General features: G+C 45.8%; 1 protein-coding gene across 1 annotated transcript in view; it reads right to left on the bottom strand.

Annotated features, from left to right (window-relative positions):
* RECK (reversion inducing cysteine rich protein with kazal motifs) overlaps positions 1-17,596 on the bottom strand; it is a 136,536-nt gene extending 118,940 nt beyond the window's left edge. Inside the window, 1 exon segment of the mRNA XM_030551567.1 lies at positions 17,495-17,596. Coding sequence (XP_030407427.1) covers positions 17,495-17,573 — 79 coding nt within the window. The 5' untranslated portion in view covers positions 17,574-17,596.
* Between the last annotated feature and the right edge of the window lie 870 nt (positions 17,597-18,466).

The raw sequence follows: 18,466 nt of genomic DNA, 5'->3' as shown, positions 1-18,466 counted from the left end.
CTCTCCCTCCCTAACGTTAACCCCCTGATATATTTATATAGAGCAAGCATATCCCCCCGCAGCCTTCTTTTGGCCAGGCTAAACAAGCCAAGCTCTTTGAGTCTCCTTTCATAAGGCAGGTTTTCCATTCCTCGGATCATCCTTGTAGCCCGTCTCTGAACCTGTTCCAGTTTGAATTCATCCTTCTTGAACATGGGACACCAGAACTGCACACAGTATTCCAGATGTGGTCTCACCAACGCCTTGTATAACGGTACTAACACCTCCTTATCCTTGCAGGAAATACCCCACCTGATGCATCCCAAAATCGCATTTGCTTTTTTAACAGCCGTATCACATTGGCGACTCATAGTCATCCTGCTATCAACCAGTACCCCAAGGTCCTTCTCCTCCTCCGTCGCTTCCAACTGATGCGCCCCCAACGTATATCCAAAATTCTTATTATTAATTCCTAAATGCATAACCTTGCACTTTTCACTATTGTATTTCATCCTATTTCTATTACTCCAGTTTACAAGGTGGTTCAGATCTTCCTGAATAGCATCCCTGTCCTTCTCCGTGTTAGCAATACCCCCCAGCTTGGTGTCATCCGCAAACTTTATTAGCACATTCCCGCTCTTTGTGCCAAGGTCAGTAATAAAAAGGTTAAATAAGATCGGTCACAAAACCGATCCTTGAGGGACTCCACTAGTGACCTCCTTCCAGCCTGACAATTCACCTTTCAATACGACCCTCTGGAGTCTCCCCTTTAACCAGTTCCTTATCCACCTTACAACTTTCATATTCATTCCCATCTTTTCCAATTTGACTAACAGTTCCCCGTGCGGAACCATGTCGAACGCCTTACTGAAATCTAGGTAAATTATATCTACCGCATTTCCTTTATCTAAGTAATCCGTCACCTTCTCAAAGAAGGAGATCAGATTGGTTTGACACGATCTACCTTTACTAAATCCGTGTTGCAATTCGTCCCAATTACCATTGACCTCTATGTCCTTAACTACTTTCTCCCTTAAAATTTTTTCCAAGACCTTGCATACTACAGACGTCAAGCTAACAGGCCTATAATTACCCGGATCACTTTTATTCCCTTTCTTAAAAATAGGAACGACATTAGCTATCCTCCAGTCATACGGCACAACCCCCGAGTTTACCGATTGCTTAAAAATTCTCGCTAACGGGCTCGCAATTTCACGCGCCAGTTCCTTTAATATCCTCGGATGGAGATTGTCCGGGCCCTCCGACTTCGTCCCATCGAGCTGTTCAAGTACAGCCTCTACCTCAGTTGCGGTAATATCCACTTCCATATCTACATTCCCGTTTATCATCCCTCCACCATCGCAAGGTTCCTCACTAGTCTTATTAAAAACTGAAGCAAAGTACTTGTTTAGATGTTGGGCCATGCCTAGGTTATCCTTAACCTCCATTCCATCCTCAGTGTATAGCGGCCCCACTTCTTCTTTCTTTGTTTTCTTCTTATTTATGTGGCTGTAGAACCTTTTACTATTGGTTTTGATTCCCTTTGCAAGGTCCAGTTCAATGCGGCTTTTAGCCTTCCTCACTTTATCCCTACATGTTCTGACCTCACCAAGGTAGCTTTCCTTACTGATCCTGCCTTTCTTCCACTCCCTGTAAGCTTTCTGCTTTTGTCTAATCCCCTCTCTGAGTTGCTTGCTCATCCAGTTTGGCCTACAACTCTTGCCCATGGTTTTTTTCCCCTTTCTCGGGATGCAGGCTTCCGACAGTCTCCGCAGCTGCGACTTAAAGTAATTCCAGGCCTCCTCTGCATTTAAATCCACTAATTCCTCAGTCCAATCCACTTCCCTAACTAATTTCCTTAACTCTTTAAAATTAGCCCTCGAGAAGTCAAAAACCCTAATCCCAGATCTACATTTGTTTATCCTTCCATCTAGTTTGAACTGAATCAGCTCATGATCACTCGAACCAAGGTTGTCCCCTACCACCATTTCTTCTATGAGGTCCTCACTGCTCACCAACACCAAATCTAAAATGGCATCTCCTCTCGTAGGTACTTCAACTACTTGATGAAGAAATCCATCCGCTATCACATCCAGAAAAATCTGACCCCTATTATTCTTGCAAGTACTCGTCCTCCAGTCTATATCCGGGAAGTTGAAGTCCCCCATAATCACACATTTCCCCTTTGTGTTTACTTCATTAAAGACATTAAAGAGGTCTCTATCCATATCCCAATCCGATCTCGGCGGTCTGTAGCACACTCCAAGCACTATCTCAGGGGAAGCTCTAGTTGCTTTTTTACCCAGTGTGATTTTCGCCCAGACAGACTCTGTCTTATCCATTCCATCGCTTCTTATTTCGCTACAGTTAATTTCATCATTGATGCACAAGGCTACTCCACCACCTTTGCCTTTCTTCCTGTCTTTTCTAAACAGCACATAGCCTTCAATACCCGTGCTCCAGTCATGAGTACTATTCCACCAGGTTTCAGTTATCCCTATAATATCCGGTTTCAATTCCTGCACCAGTAACTCCAGTTCCTCCATCTTGTTGCCTAGGCTCCTCGCATTAGTGTACAGACCTTTTAATTTTCGGCGTTTGGCATCAGTGACATTCTTTCCCCCGTCGTGCAGAGACCTTTTACCACCAGCATCACCCGTTACTCTGGTTTCTACTCCACTATTCCTCCTTGGATCAAATCTTGGGACCGCAAGGGTATCCCCTCTCACTTTGTTTACTTTCCTCTCCAGGTTATATTCCGGCGTGGAGATCTCCCGAACATCTCCCAACCATCTCCCCCAACTTCCTAGTTTAAAACTCTCTTGATGAGGTCGGCGAGCCTCCATCCTAGAATTCTATTTCCCTCCTTGCTTAGATGAAGTCCATCCTGAGCGAACAGTCGCCTATCCGTAAACACTTCCCAGTGACCGTACATCCCAAAGCCCTCCTTATAACACCACTCCGTAAGCCATCTGTTGATCGCCATAATCTTGTCACTCCTTCGTCGCCCCGCTCTTGGAACCGGCAGAATCCCACTGAAGATCACCTGAGCCTCGATGTCTTTGAGCCTCTTCCCCAGTCTGGCATAGTCCTCCTTGATACAGTCCAGCGAGTAACTAGCCGTGTCATTCGTTCCCACATGAAGGATAATCAACGGATTCTTTCCCGCTCCCGCTAAGATCGTATTCAGCCTCAGGTCCACATCCTGTATCTTAGCCCCTGGCAGACAGCACACCCTTCTGTTCTCCCGATCAGGTCTAGTTACAGGCCTATCTACTCTTCTCAGTAAAGAGTCTCCAATCACGTAGACTTGCCTTTTCCTGGCGACAGTGCGATTCTGCGGTCTATCCCCCACAGCAGGTGGTCGCAATTCCTTTTGATTTGTATTCGCCCTTACAATCCTCCTATGGCTCGTACTTGGTGTCGCCTCCATCGACTCCTCCTCTCCTTCTGCAGGACTAGCTGCTCGCCTCTTTTTCCTCGCCCTTTGTCCTTCAGCAGCCTGCTGTGCTCCATCTTCATTTCCCAACTCAGCAAACCTGTTCCTGAGTTCTATTTCTCCATCGCTGGCCCGTCTTTTCCTCTGCCTGGTTCTCCTAGTCACATGCTTCCACCGTCCACTTTCCTCACCCAGCAGCCCCTCCTCAGAGTCCTTTGGTCCTGCTTCTATCCGCTCATCTGAGCTTGTCCCCTGTGCCTCAATCATCTGGCAGAGAGAGCCCACCCATGCGCGAAGCAGCACATGAAGAGAAATCCTCTACTAAAAAGTGAGTATGGAGGAGGAGAATGCACAAGGAAATCCTTTTAGGGTATAAAGATCTACAGCAAAATTATTTGAACCCATATTAGTATAGCTTTGTAAATCTCCAGTTACTTTCCCTAGGTAAGTGGGTAAATTGGGCATCCAAATAGAAACTGACCCTTTAAGTGCTTGGACTGCTGCTCTGCCAGTGGCTTTTTTAAGAGACACTAAATACTTGCAAGCAGCTCCATTCTTCCCAGGAACTCTGGACTCCTATTACAACCTCATATATATCAAGGAGTGGGGGAAAGGATGGAAGATGGATTTGTGGGGCCATTAGGACAGAAGCCACCCACTCTATGAAACACATTGGTATGGTCCCAGTCCCAAACCCAATGTGCAGTAGGGGGGAAACAACCAGTAGGCCTGTTTTCAGACACAGACACAGACACACACTTTCCCCACAGGTGCACACATCTTCTTCCTAGACTCCTCTTTGACAAGCCACCGCATGTTGTCTTTTCCTCTGGCCCCCCTCCTCCTCTTCCAATTTCAGAGATCTGTTCTTGCTCCAACTTTTTTCAATATATTTACAAAGGAGTTTACAAAGGGCAGAGACAGATGCATCATGGAGGTGAATGCCTGGCTGCGAAGATGGTGTCGCCAGGAGGGGTTTGGCTTCCTCGACCACGGGATGCTATTCGAGGAAGGACTGCTAGGCAGAGATGGCGTTCACCTTTCAAGAAGGGGAAAGACCCTATTTGCACACAGACTGGCTAACCTAGTGAGGAGGACTTTAAGTAGGTTCGACGGGGACAGATGAGCAAAGCCCACAGGTAAGTGGGGAACATGAAGACCTGGGAGATGGGTCGGAAACAAGAGGGAGCGTGGGCTATAATGGCAGAGAGAAGGGAGGGTCAGGGCAAAACTGGGAGGCAAGATCAAACCCGTATCTTAGATGCCTATATACAAATGCAAGAAGTATGGGTAATAAGCAGGAAGAACTGGAAGTGCTAATAAATAAATACAACTATGACATTGTTGGCATTACTGAAACTTGGTGGGATAATACACACGACTGGAATGTTGGTGTGGATGGGTATAGTTTGCTCAGGAAGGATAGACAGGGGAAAAAGGGAGGAGATGTTGCCTTATATATTAAAAATGTACGCACTTGGACTGAGGTGGAGATGGAAGTGTTGAGAGTCTCTGGGTTAGGATAAAAGGGGTAAAAAAGAAGGGTGATGTCGTGCTAGGAGTCTACTACAGGCCACCTAACCAGGTGGAAGAGGTGGATGAGGCTTTTTTTAAACAACTAACAAAATCATCCAAAGCCCAAGATTTGGTGGTGATAGGGGACTTCAACTCTCCAGATATATGTTGGGAAAATAACACCGCGGGGCACAGACTATCCAATAAGTTCCTGGACTGCATTGCAGACAACTTTTTATTTCAGAAGGTTGAAAAAGCTACTGGGGGGAAGCTGTTCTAGACTTGATTTTAACAAATAGGAAGGAACTTGTTGAGAATTTGAAAGTAGAAGGAAGCTTGGGTGAAAGTGATCATGGAATCATAGAGTTTGCAATTCTAAGGAAGGGTAGAAGGGAGTACAGCAAAATAGAGACAATGGATTTCAGGAAGGCGGATTTTGGTAAGCTCAGAGAGCTGATAGGTAAGGTCCCATGGGAATCAAGACTGAGGGGGAAAACAACAGCCAAGTTGGCAGTTTTTCAAAGGGACGCTATTAAAGGGCCCAAAAGCAAGCTATTCCAATGGGTAGGAAAGATAGAAAATGTGGCAAAAGACCACCTTGGCTTAACCACGAGATCTTGCATGACCTACAAAATGAAAAGGAGTCATATAAAAAATGGAAACTAGGTCAGATTACAAAGAATGAATATAGGCAAACAACACAGGAATGCAGGGGCAAGATCAGAAAGGCAAAGTCACAAAATGAGCTCAAACTAGCTATGGGAATAAAGGGAAACAAGAAGACTTTTTATCAATACATTAGAAGCAAGAGGAAGACCAAGGACAGGGTAGGCCCATTGCTCAGTGAGGAGGGAGAAACAGTAACAGGAAACTTGGAAATGGCAGAGATGCTTCATGACTTCTTTGTTTCAGTCTTCGCTGAGAAGTCTGAAGGAATGTCTAACATAGTGAATGCTTATGGAAAGGGGGTAGGTTTAGAAGATAAGATAAAAAAAGAGCAAGTTAAAAATCACTTAGAAAAGTTAGATGCCTGCAAGTCATCAGGGCCTGATGAAATGCATCCTAGAATACTCAAGGAGTTAATAGAGGAGGTATCTGAGCCTCTAGCTATTATCTTTGGAAAGTCATGGGAGACAGGAGAGATTCCAGAAGACTGGAAAAGGGCAAATATAGTGCCTGTCTATAAAAAGGGAAATAAAAACAACCCAGGAAACTACAGACCAGTTAGTTTAACTTCTGTGTCAGGGAAGATAATGGAGCAAGTAATTAAAGAAATCATCTGCAAACACTTGGAAGGTGGTAAGGCGATAGGGAATAGCCAGCATGGATTTGTAAAGAACAAATCGTGTCAAACCAGTCTGATAGCTTTCTTTGATAGGATAACGAGTCTTGTGGATAAGGGAGAAGTGGTGGATGTGGTATACCTAGACTTCAGTAAGGCATTTGATACGGTCTCACATGATATCCTTATCGATAAACTAGGCAAATACAATTTAGATGGGGCTACTATAAGGTGGGTGCATAACTGGCTGAATAACCGTACTCAGAGAGTAGTTATTAATGGTTCACAATCCTGCTGGAAAGGTAATAAGAAGTGGGGTTCCGCAGGGGTCTGTTTTGGGACCGGCTCGGTTCAATATCTTCATCAACGACTTAGATATTGGCATAGAAAGTACGCTTATTAAGTTTACAGATGATAACAAACTGGGAGGGATTGCAACTGCTTTGGAGGACAGGGTCATAATTCAAAATGATCTGGACAAATTGGAGAAATGGTCTGAGGTAAACTGGATTAAGTTTAATAAAGACAAATGCAAAGTGCTCCATATAGGAAGGAACAATCAGTTTCACACATACAGAATGGGAAGAGACGGTCTAGAAAGGAGTATGGCAGAAAGGGATCTAGGGTTATAGTGGACAACAAGCTAAATATGAGTCAACAGTGTGATACTGTTGCAAAAAAAGCAAACGTGATTCTGGGATACATTAACAGGTGTGTTGTAAACAAGACACAAGAAGTCATTCTTCCGCTCTACTCTGCGCTGGTTAGGCCTCAACTGAAGTATTGTGTCCAGTTCTGGGCACCGCATTTCAAGAAAGATGTGGAGAAATTGGACAGGGTCCAGAGAAGAGCAACAAGAATGATTAAAGGTCTTGAGAACATGACCTATGAAGGAAGGCTGAAAATTGGGTTTATTTAGTTTGGAAAAGAGAAGACTGAAAGGGGACACGATAGCAGTTTTCAGGTATCTAAAAGGGTGTCATCATGAGGAGGGACAAAACTTGTTCACCTTAGCCTCTAATGATAGAACAAGAAGCAATGGGCTTAAACTGCAGCAAGGGAGATTTAGGTTGGACATTAGGAAAAAGTTCTTAACTGTCAGGGTAGTTAAATACTGGAATAAATTGCCTAGGGAGATTGTGGAATCTCCATCTCCGGAGATATTTAAGAGAAGGTTAGATAAATGTCTATCAGGGATGGACGAGACAGTATTTGGTCCTGCCGTGAGGGCAGGGGACTGGACTCGATGACCTCTCGAGGTCCCTTCCAGTCCTAGAGTCTATGAATCTATGAGTTGCTTCCAATATCTTAAGTGTGCAGAGGACACCTGCCTTGTTTCAAGAGATATACACTTCAAGAAAACTGAAGACAATCTAAATTAAGACATGGAAGCCATCACTAGCTATTGCAAGAAGTGGAGATTTAAGCCCAGTGTGTCAGTGACGGTATCATCAAGCTTCCTTCTCAACAACACCAATGAACTCAACAGCTTCTTGTATGGAGGACCACCTAATCAAGGAAGCTCAGAAGATAAAGAGCTGAAATGGTCTCCTAAATAAGCTTATGGTCTCAACTTGGAGATCTAATGAGTAAACACGGCACAGCCTGGCACTAGTTCTCTGCTACTCAGCTGGAGAAAACAGTGCTCCTGTATGGCTAAACTATTCCCACACAAAGCTAGTTGTGCAACTGAATCAAACGATGAGCATAACAACAAGAGACCAATGAACACCAAGTGATACCAGTCCTCTTTAATATCCTGTCTCCTAACATCAAGCCTTATATTACAGAAAAGAACCTACTTGACAAAACTGAGAAGATACCACAACCAACACTTTTCCAAGATATATGGGAAGCCCCTCACCACTGACTCATCAGCAGAAGACCTATCCATTTATTATGTTCCCAACCCTCTCTACAGCAGACACTGCCACTCCGTGACAAGCAGAATGGGAATGAGCTGCTCCCTCTTAAGAAACTACCTCCTCATCACTCAGTCTGATAGGCAACTGCTTCCCTTTGAGCTGCCATGCTATCTCTGCTGCAAGCTCAACCATTTCAGATAAGAGTGGGTGAGGTATGAGCGGAATGACCACACCTGGGAGACTGAAACAGCCCTCAGTGCAACAGCAGTGTGGAGAATGTTGCACACCTACTAAATGGCTGCTCATCTCATGCTGGTCTACCAGGATGACTTTCCAGAATCCACACTGCTGACTCCAAGGCTACTGAATGGCTAAAACATGTGATGTCAACCTAAGCCCTTTTGACATTTTTCTTCCCCCCCCCCCGCACTTACACATCTCTATTTTATCTCCTTACTTCATATTTTGAACATCTTTACTGTACCACTTGTACGTTTGCTAACAAAATAATCAATCATTAAAATAACAAACTTTACCAAAAACATTAGCTTGAAATTCTAACAATTTCAAAAAGAGTTATGTCAAGGAATCTCAAAGTTTGTTTTATTAGTCTTGAGTTAGTATCAGTACCTTTTAAGGCTAGTTTGGTTTTTTTTGAAGTTGGGTGATTAATTTTAGGGATAATCACTACAAACATTTAACCTCTGAGGACTCTAAAAGATCCTTCAATAGACGTCATGCAGACTTCTCAATTATACCTCAGATTTCCTAATTTCCTAAACTTTACCATACTCAATTCTAGTACACAATACTAGAGTATCCTGTGAACAATTCTTTAGAATCGTGAATTCAGATAGCCCACAGTCACTGGTACCAATATTTCACTTTACTCTCGATCAGTTCTCCTCTAGCTGTAAAAAATGGGTTCACGATGTCAACTTCAGATCATAAGATTGTCTTATTAACAATTTTGAGCATTATGTTCAGCTGATATCTGGATGGTTAAAATTCCCCATGAAAACGATATCCCATTTCAAATAGCTCAATAACTGGCCTAGAATGATTTTGTAGTTCTTCTTCAATATAGGAGAGCTGTGGTAGAAGCCCACTATCATTTCCAATCTCTCTTTAATTCTTTGGACCCTAGTCACACAATTTCATCATTACACCATTTATTGTCTCATTCTCCGACATCCTTGATAAGGACTAATATAGATTGCACTATCTATACAGATATTCAGATTATGAAAATCACCCTTCCATGTTAAGTTTTATATCAACTAAAATCAGGGGTTCTCAAACTCCTTAAAAATTGTGGCCCACATCCGAACAGAGAGATCATCTTATGGCTCATTCCACACCAATTCCTAAACAGATAATATTTTAGTGAAACTACATCAGTTATTAGGAGAGAACTGTATATAGTGCACTTTTGGCTTTCAGTGCAATTTAGCAAGTAGAAACAAAGAAAAGAGTCAACACCATGGACATAGTCTGCTGCACTGTGGACTAACTGAAATTTTTAAAATGCTAGTCCAGGGTTCAGCAACCTTTGAGAAGTGGTGTGCCAAGTCTTCATTAATTTAAGGTTTCGTGTTCCAGTAATATATTTTACATTTACAGGAGCCGGCAGACGGAACCCCCGACTGGCAGTGCAGGCGGCAGATGGAAAACCCAGACCAGCAGTGGGCTGAGCTGCTCACTCCATTGCCGGTTTGGGGTTCTGTTCGCCAGTCCTTGCCAAGCAGGGTCCCAGCCACCAGCCCTGCTCAGCCCGCTGCTGGCCTGGGGTTTCATTGATCCAGGATGGCAGCAGACTGAGCAGGGCCGGCAGCTGGGACCCCGGCTGGCAGGGCTGGCGGACAGAACCCCAGATTGGCTGCGTGGGCAGCAAATGGAACCCTAGACCGGCAGCTGCTCAGCCCGCTGCCGGTCTGGGGTTCAGTTTGCTGGCCACTGCCAGGTGGGCTCCCAGCCGCCGGCCCTCCTCAGCCTGCTGCCGGCCTCGGGTTCCGTTCAGGCAGGCAGCGGGCTGAGTGGGCCAGCTGCCAGGACCCCGGCTGGCAGCAAAGTGCCACTAAAAGTCAGCTCATGTGCCACCTTTGGCATGTGTGACGCAGGTTGCCGACCCCTGCGTCATAGCATTTTTTCTTAGATCTGAACCTTAGAGTTCAGAAAATGAGATACTAGCATGAATTTCCCTAAGCTTAATTACCAGCTTAGATCTGATAGGCTGCCACCATCCAAAAATATAGTGTTTTGGGGCACTCTGACCTCCCCAACCTTCCCTGGGGACCCCAAGAACCCAGACCCCTTGGGTTCTTAAAACAAGGAGAAATAAACCATTCCCCCACCTTCCCCCTCTCAGAACTTCCCTCTCTGGGCTATTCTGAGATACTGATCTAACCTCTTAAATCACCATACAGAGAAGCATCTCCCTTCCCTTCCACAAAGAGGCAAACAGATTCAAGGAAAACAGAGAGAGATTTTATCTCTCCCCCTCCCGTATTGCCACCCGTCCTGGTGAGTTATCCCAATCCCCTGGGATAAAACAAGGGAAACAGAGAAAAAACAATCAATCAGGTTCTCTAAAAAGAAATCTTTTAATAAAAAAAAGGAAAAAGTAAAGAATTATCTCTGTAACTTCCAGATGTCAATATACAGGTCCTATAGCTTACAGATACCAGAAAGAGACTTCCCCCCCAGTACCAATACAAATCAAAATATTCCCAGCAACTACACATATAAAAGTTAACCAGCTAGATCCACAAATGAAAATAGTGTAAAACAATTAAAAAGCCTAAACCGCCTGTTTTTTCTCACTACTTGAAAAACAGACTTAGAAAGCCTGTAGTAATGTCTGGTCTCTCTCAGACCCTCCGAGAGAAGAACAAAGAACAAAGAACTCAAACCCAAACTTCCCTCCACCCAAATTTAAAAGTATCTTGTCCTCTGATTGGTCTTCTGGTCAGGTGTCCAGTTTCCTGCTTGTAACCCTTTACAGGTGTAAGAGACATTAACCCTTAACACTCTGTTTATGACACCCTGTGCTAAACGTTCTTCATTGCAAGGCCTGTGAGCCAGTGGCAGCTCCTATCGACCCTAGAGTGCGGCTCCCTAAGTTCCCTCTGAGCTGCACGGCAGACTATAAATAGCTGCGCAGCAGCTCTAAAGAGGCATGCAGCAGGGACCTGGAGATGAGAGCTAGGTGGGAACTTGGGACAGGAGTAAGTTGGGGCTTGCAAGACTACTGTGGGCCTATCCCTCAGCCCCGGACCTCCCTGCTGCCGGCAGGGAGGAGAGAGGGCCCCTTCCCCCGGAGCTAACTCTGCCGGCAGGGAGAGGGCTGGGAGGAATCCTCTGTCCCCAGCCCAGGGGCAGCCGTCCTGCATCCCAAACTCCTTATCCCCAGCCACACTCCAGAGCCCACACCCGACATCCTACATGCCAACCCTCTGCCACAGCTCTGAGCCCCCTTCTGCACCCTGAACCCCTCATTCCCGGCCCCACCCCGCAGCCCTCACTCTCGCATCCCAACCCTCTGCCTCAGCCCTGAGCCCCTTCCCACACTGCAACCCCCCTATCCCCAGCTCCACCCTAGAGCCCTCACCCCTGCACCCCACCCTCTGCCCTACCCTGGGCCACCTCTCACAGTCCGAACCTCTCGGCCCCACCCTATGTGGCTCTCACATTTAAGGGTTTTGTTTGTTTTTTCACAAAAGTTGGCCTCCACTTCAAAAATAGTGAAGAGCACCGTGCTAGAGTGTTCATACTTGAAGAGTTACAATAATCCCACTTGGAGATCTTGAAAGCCAGAATCACAGTGATCAGCCCTGAATCCCACTTGTGAGGGGGACTGGGAAACTGGCAGGGAGTAACTGTGTTTGCAAAAGGTTCTTTGCTTGATTCTTGAGTAATTAATGGAAAACATCATATTGGGCAGTAGTTTCCAAGATCTGCTGGTCTAGAAATAGCCAATTCTAAAAAACCAAATCAATGCATACATTACAACTATATGTCACTTTCACTTCACTCTTCCTGATGATTCCCATTCAAGTGCTTGCTTTCTTGATAGTGGACTGGATATTGCTAGCCTCAGTATAAGGCATTCTCTTTGGCAGAACTGCCTAATGCAGGGTTACTTTCACCTTCCTCGCTAGCAACTGGTACGGCTACTGTTAAAGGTGCAATTTCTGGATTAGATGAATCACTGATATAAACCAGTATGGCAATTCTACTTTTCCTAATTGCAACTGAAGCTTTTGCGTATTTTCCTCCCTAATGGAAAAATGTTGACACTTTACACATTATCATGAGAGCTACATGTGTATGACTAGGACACTGCACACATTCCACATGGAATTCCTGGGATCTTCCAGGAACCCTTTTTTGTATCATTTTTTTATTTTCATTTTAAGATAACTGGCCTCTTGTTGGATTTGTTACCACCTTAGCTCCCCTATTAGCATTCTCCTGATTACTGCTAGGTTAACATTAAAAAAAAAAAGACAGGGCCACTCAGAGGATTCAAGGGGCCTTGGGTCTTCGGCAGCAGGGGCCCCTCCGCTTCAGCTGTAATTCGGAGGCTGAGGGTCCTTCCGCTCAGGGACCCGCCGCCAAATTACAACCGCAAAACCCGCGGCAGAGGCCCCCCACTGCCAAATTACCATCGAAAGACCCGGGACTTCAGCAGCGGGTCCCGCTTTGGCGGTAATTCAGCGGCAGGGGGTCCTTCTGCCCCAGAGCAAAAGTATCCCCTGCTGCCGAAGACCCAAGGCCCCTTGAATCCTCTGAGTGAAGGACTCCACTCCAGGGGCCCCAAAAAACTCTCCTGGGGGCCCCTGTGGGGCCCAGGGTAAATTGCCCCACTTGCCTCCCCCCCGGGCGGCCCTAAAAAAAGAAGTCTCTGCCCCGTCCCTCAGTTCACCAGTTAGCACCTTAACTCCCACTCAGAACAAATTCCATTTGTTTGGACATACTGTCTTATTTTGCAGCTAAATGCCCTCAGCTGGACACTCATTTATTTACATTGTAGCTTTCCAGACAAGTAGTAACCTCTAGATTGATCAGTTCAAAGAACTGTTATTATTTTTACTGTCTCTTTAAATAACATTCAGATAAATAAAAGATTTTGAAATAATGTAAAAGTATTAATTTAATGATGTCAGTTCAAGTTTAACACACAATAGCATTCCTAGAACCGCAGAAGACAAAAATGACATAACATAAATCAAACACTAAGGATCTAATGTCTGCAGACTACGTATTTTGACATCAGCATAAATAAAAACAAAAACAAAAAAAAATTGGTGGCTCACATGAAAATCAAATTAACCTCTTAACATATATGGCTTATCAAAAATCAATGGTGGAAAAATTGTTTTTTGGTAGCACATGATATTATCAAATTAACTGTGCATGCAAATTAGATTTGGAGCCAAACTCTGCATTTTTTCTTAACAGCAGGAAAATTCCACTCAAATAGGAAGCTCAGGGAATCAATTTCTATAAAAATTTATCTCTTCAAAAAAATTTAGTCCTTAAGACTTCAAAGATAGTTCCCAATATAAGCCAAATAAAAGTCAATTTAATGTTGTCTTCTTAAGTCTACAAACCAGGTTACCACTCCTCTGTTGTTCTTCATGATTTTCCCAAGCAGCCTGAAATTAGCAAGACTCTGGTCGGTTTCACTCATTTATTTAGAACTCTACAGGCAATGTGAAACTTATCAGAATAACCTAAATTCCCCATTGCTGCTTTCCCAAGTAATAACAGAGATAGGGATGATGCCCCACAAAAGATCTGGGGGAAATACAAAAGATTTAGCCCACTAAAGAAGGTCTCAGATTCAGCTGGTACCACCACCTCCTTCATGCTACCGTCTCCTTCTACAGAATGCCATTGAGAAGGAGTGTTATCAGAAGGATTATACACAACTTTACAAGGAGTCTCTCCCTGAGTCTGCATGAGAAATGGTTTAGCAATTTAGAGAACTGAGTATGCCCTCCAGACCCTAGAAGTCTCAGAATAGTCGTCAGGAAACTAGACTAGCCAGGGTCCCTGTGTGGAAAGTGGTTAAATGCCTGATAAACTACGCTGCCTTATAGTTTTTAAGATACACACTACAGAGAAAACATTTGTTCTAAATAAACAAAATTTTGCTTTAAGGAAACTTTGGCCACTGATTACCACTGTCATTGCCCCAGAGGGTAACAGAATGTCAAAGTCTGAGGGCTTGTCTACATCAGAAAGTTGCAGCGCTGGTGAGGGAGTTACAGCGCTGCAACTTTGAAGGTGTACACATCTGCAGGGCATCACCAGCGCTGCAACTCCCTGTTTGCAGCGCTGGCCGTACTCCCGTTTTGTCTCGGGTGTAGAGGATCCAGCGCTGGTGATCCAGCGCTGGTAATCCAATGTAAACACTTACCAGCGCTTTTCTTGACCTCCGTGGAAGGAGGAAGCCTCTGGTAATCAAGCTGGTCTCCTTCCCTGCGGTTTGCTGGGTGGCTCCGGGAACGCGAGAGCAAACCGCGGCGAAGCGGGTCTCCTTTCCCGGTTTGCTCTCTAGTTCCCGGAGCCCCGAGCAAGCAGGTCTCCTTCCCTGCGGTTTGCTGGGTGGCTCCGGGAACGCGAGAGCAAACCGCGGCGAAGCGGGTCTCCTTTCCCGGTTTGCTCTCTAGTTCCCGGAGCCCCGAGCAAGCAGGTCTCCTTCCCTGCGGTTTGCTGGGTGGCTCCGGGAACGCGAGAGCAAACCGCGGCGAAGCTGGTCTCCTTTCCCGGTTTGCTCTCGCGTTCCCGGAACCCCCCTTGAAGCCGCCCAACAGCACTGCAGTGTGGCCACATCTAACACCACTTGCAGCGCTGGTTGCTGTAAGTGTGGCCACTCTGCAGCGCTGGCCCTATACAGCTGTACTAATACAGCTGTAACAACCAGCGCTGCAAAATTTTAGATGTAGACATGGCCTGAGCTTAACTCAAACCTGCAGAGATGATCAAGGTTGATACTCAGGGGACTAAAACTCAACACCCAGTCTGAGAGTAGAAGAATCATGTGATTCGATCCTAAGAGAGAGGTGATGACCAGAGGCCTGAGATATAAGGGGCTGGCCTCAGAGAGACCAAGAGAAGTCAGAAGCACAGTTTGTCCAGGGACTGTGACAAACACCAACACTTTTTTCTGCCTCCAGTCATGAAGGAGCCAAACCCAAAGAGCCTAGCAAAGCCCAGTGGCAATTTTAACACCCCTTCCCCCAAGGAAAGCCAAGTAGGGCAAGTATGAGCTTCACCAAGGCCAAGTCAAGCCTGAAAGGCCCAACACAGCCCATGAATGTATTCAGACTCTACTGCAAGGGTAGGCAACCTATGGCACGGGTGCCGAAGGCAGCACACGAGCTCATTTTCAGTGGCACTCACACTGCCTGGGTCCTGACCACTAGTCCAGGGCGCTTTGCTTTTTAATTTAATTTTAAATGAAGATTCTTAAACATTTTTTAAGTCTTATTTACTTTACATACAACAATAGTTTAGTTATATATTATAGACTTATAGAAAGAGACCTTCTAAAAATGTTAAAATCTATTACCAGCACGCAAAACCTTAAATTAGAGTGAATAAATGAAGACTCAGCACAGCACTTCTGAAAGGCTGCTGACCCCTGCTCTACTGAAACAGAGAACATGCATGACCATATTTTGAACATTATACAATCTACTGTGAGTGGTGTCTCAAAGGACAGGGCTTATTGGGTGAAGCTTGTAAAAAATACATCAGTTTATTTTTTCCCCAAAATCTGACCCCTACCTAGATTCATTGAGAGTCAGTACTCTTGAAAAAACTTATTGCACCCTCCCCATTACCAGAAGCAAGGATAGCTGAGGACCTGGACTTTTAGACAGAGCATTTCCTGCTCATGAAGATCACTTGCACACCTCTCGCCTCTCAACATTTAGTATTGACCAATATAGCTACTGGATATGGTGCTTTGACTAAAAGTTGTCTGGTAAATTTTTCAAACCCTGGCTTAACGAGCTAGCAAAGACCTTGAGCACTAGACAACTGATTAGCAAGGTCTCAAGAAAATGAAAGGATTGGAATAGTTTAGAGAACTATCAAGTCTAGCCTAGACCTAAGCCTTAAGTCAACCTAGCTACATCACTCAGGACTATGATAAATTTCACTCCTTGAGCACCATAGTTAGGTCAACCTAACCCCTAGTATAGATGCAGCTAGGTTGACAGAAGAGTTCTTCTATCAACCCAACTACCATCTCTCAGAGAGGTGGATTAACTACATCAACAGAAAAAAACCTTTTGTGGATGAAGGAAGCTTCTACACTACAGCGGTGCTGCTTTAGCATCTGTAGTGTTACTGTTTCATTAAGAGTACTAGGTCTTGAAAGAAGCTGATTGACAAGTTATTTCAAGTTGCCAAGTTATGTGACTTCATAATTGTAGGCAGAAATAACAACAGTCTTCTGAAATGCAGAGAAGGGAATAAAAGATTTTTCCCTAGCAAATATTAAAAACATGTATAAATGAACGCAATAAAGTGAAGCATCTTGTCACCCATTTGTATATTTCGCATTTGCAAAATGTCAAAGTATAATAGTGGCTCAATACTAAGGCCTGGAGGATAGGTCCTTAGATCCTTACTCTCCCTTCAGTCTCAAGGTTCTGCTGAGACCTGGTTTAGCACAGTGCAAGAAAACTCTAGAGGAAAACATGAACAAAACAAAACAAAATAATGCATGAACAGAGCAAGTCTCTGAGCCTGGTTCAACTAATTCCACCATGCCCAGCTAAAAACAACAGTGTAGATGTTCAGGCTCTGGGACCTGTGAAGGCAGTAGGGTCTTGAGAGCCTGGGGTCCAGCCCACTACAATTTCTAACCCTACAGTATGAACCCAAGGTCCTGAGACAGTTGACCTGGGCTCTGCACTGCTGCCACGGGGTCTTTTACTGCAGTGTAGACCTACCCTGAAAGACCCAAACAAATTCACGCTGGGATCTGAGTGTCAAGCTGGGTTTTCCCCCATTCTCTTGGATCACCACCACCAGTAAAGCGTTTCTATCACCACTGTCTCCCACCCCCGGGCAGAGGAGCGCGGAGCTCAGCGAAGGGGCCCGTGGCTGCGCAGGGAGGACAGGGACCCAGCTCCAGCGAAGATCGCCGGGGACGTGTTTTGCTCACGCCAGGGGCTGTCAGCGCAGGGGCCGGGCCCGACTGGCCGCTCCCCGCTCTGGGGCCCGCCGGGCTCGGGATGCCGCAGAGTCGCCACCGCCCGCCTCGGCGGCATCGGCGCGGGGGGGTCGGGGAGTCACCCAGCTGGGAAGCAGCCCGGCCGGCCCCTGCGCCATGTTGTTGAAAGGAGCCGGCGGGGACCCGCGGAGCCGCCTCCCCGGCCCGTTACTCACCCGCCCCCGGCAGCGGCAGCAGCGCCGCGGCCGCCAGCGCGAGGAAGGCCCAGGGCCGCGGAGGGGCCGTTAGCTCCATGGCGCCGCCCGCTCGCGCCGAGATTGAGCCTCGCGCCCCCGCCCCGCCGAAACACAGAGAGACCCGAGACCCCTGCCGCCGCTTCGCCCCCATTGGCTGCGGCGGCCCTGTCAGTCCCGCCCCCTGCCCTTTAAAGACAGAACCAGACAGACCGCTCAGGGCAGGCGCCGTTATTCCGCTCTGGGGGCCGCAGCCCACCTGGTTGCTGTCAGCGCTGCTCCTAGCTAACAGCAGCCGCCTCTTCATCTCACCTTAACCTGGCCCAGTTAGCAGCTACACGTGTACCCAGCAAAAGAAACATTGGTGCTGCTGCCCTAGCCCCTGGCATGGGCTGGTTGCCATCATGTAGCGGGTTTATACTTTGGTTCAGTGTCTCTCAGCCACCCCCTCCCCCCCCCCACACACACAAATTGTTCCAGCGCACTTAAAAAGAAATTATAGTTATGAGTTGTTGTGTTGAAACTGATTCCCTCTCTTGGGACAGAGAACGGGAGGCGTTAAGGAAAGTGAAATCATCTACAATTAGGGGTGCTTGAAGTAGTCTTCTCCATTTACGGGTTTACAGTTTGGTTCAATGGCTCTCAGCACGCCTGCTGCACAAGTTGTTCCAATGCCACTGTCTACAGTGTTGAGATAATTTGTGTTTTAACGGCTTATAAAAGCCTTAACTTCTGAACTTCAGTGTCGATTGTCATTGAATAGTGCCCCACATAATGTCCCACAACTATGATAAGGTAAATTGATAAAAAATCTGTTAAAATGCTTTAAAACAAACAGTAATATTATCTGATGAAATTATTTAAAAAAAATTGAATTCAGCCAAGTGTACTTTAGGGGCTTCCATTTGTGTTTTAATAGGGCCTCTAATACTGCTCAAGTTTTCTGTTCTAGTA

The sequence above is a fragment of the Gopherus evgoodei genome, chromosome 2, assembly GCF_007399415.2.
Source record: "Gopherus evgoodei ecotype Sinaloan lineage chromosome 2, rGopEvg1_v1.p, whole genome shotgun sequence".
In the NCBI taxonomy this organism is placed as follows: domain Eukaryota; kingdom Metazoa; phylum Chordata; order Testudines; family Testudinidae; genus Gopherus; species Gopherus evgoodei.
The sequence above is the reverse complement of the archived record's forward strand: the minus strand, read 5'-3'. Positions and strand labels throughout refer to the sequence as shown.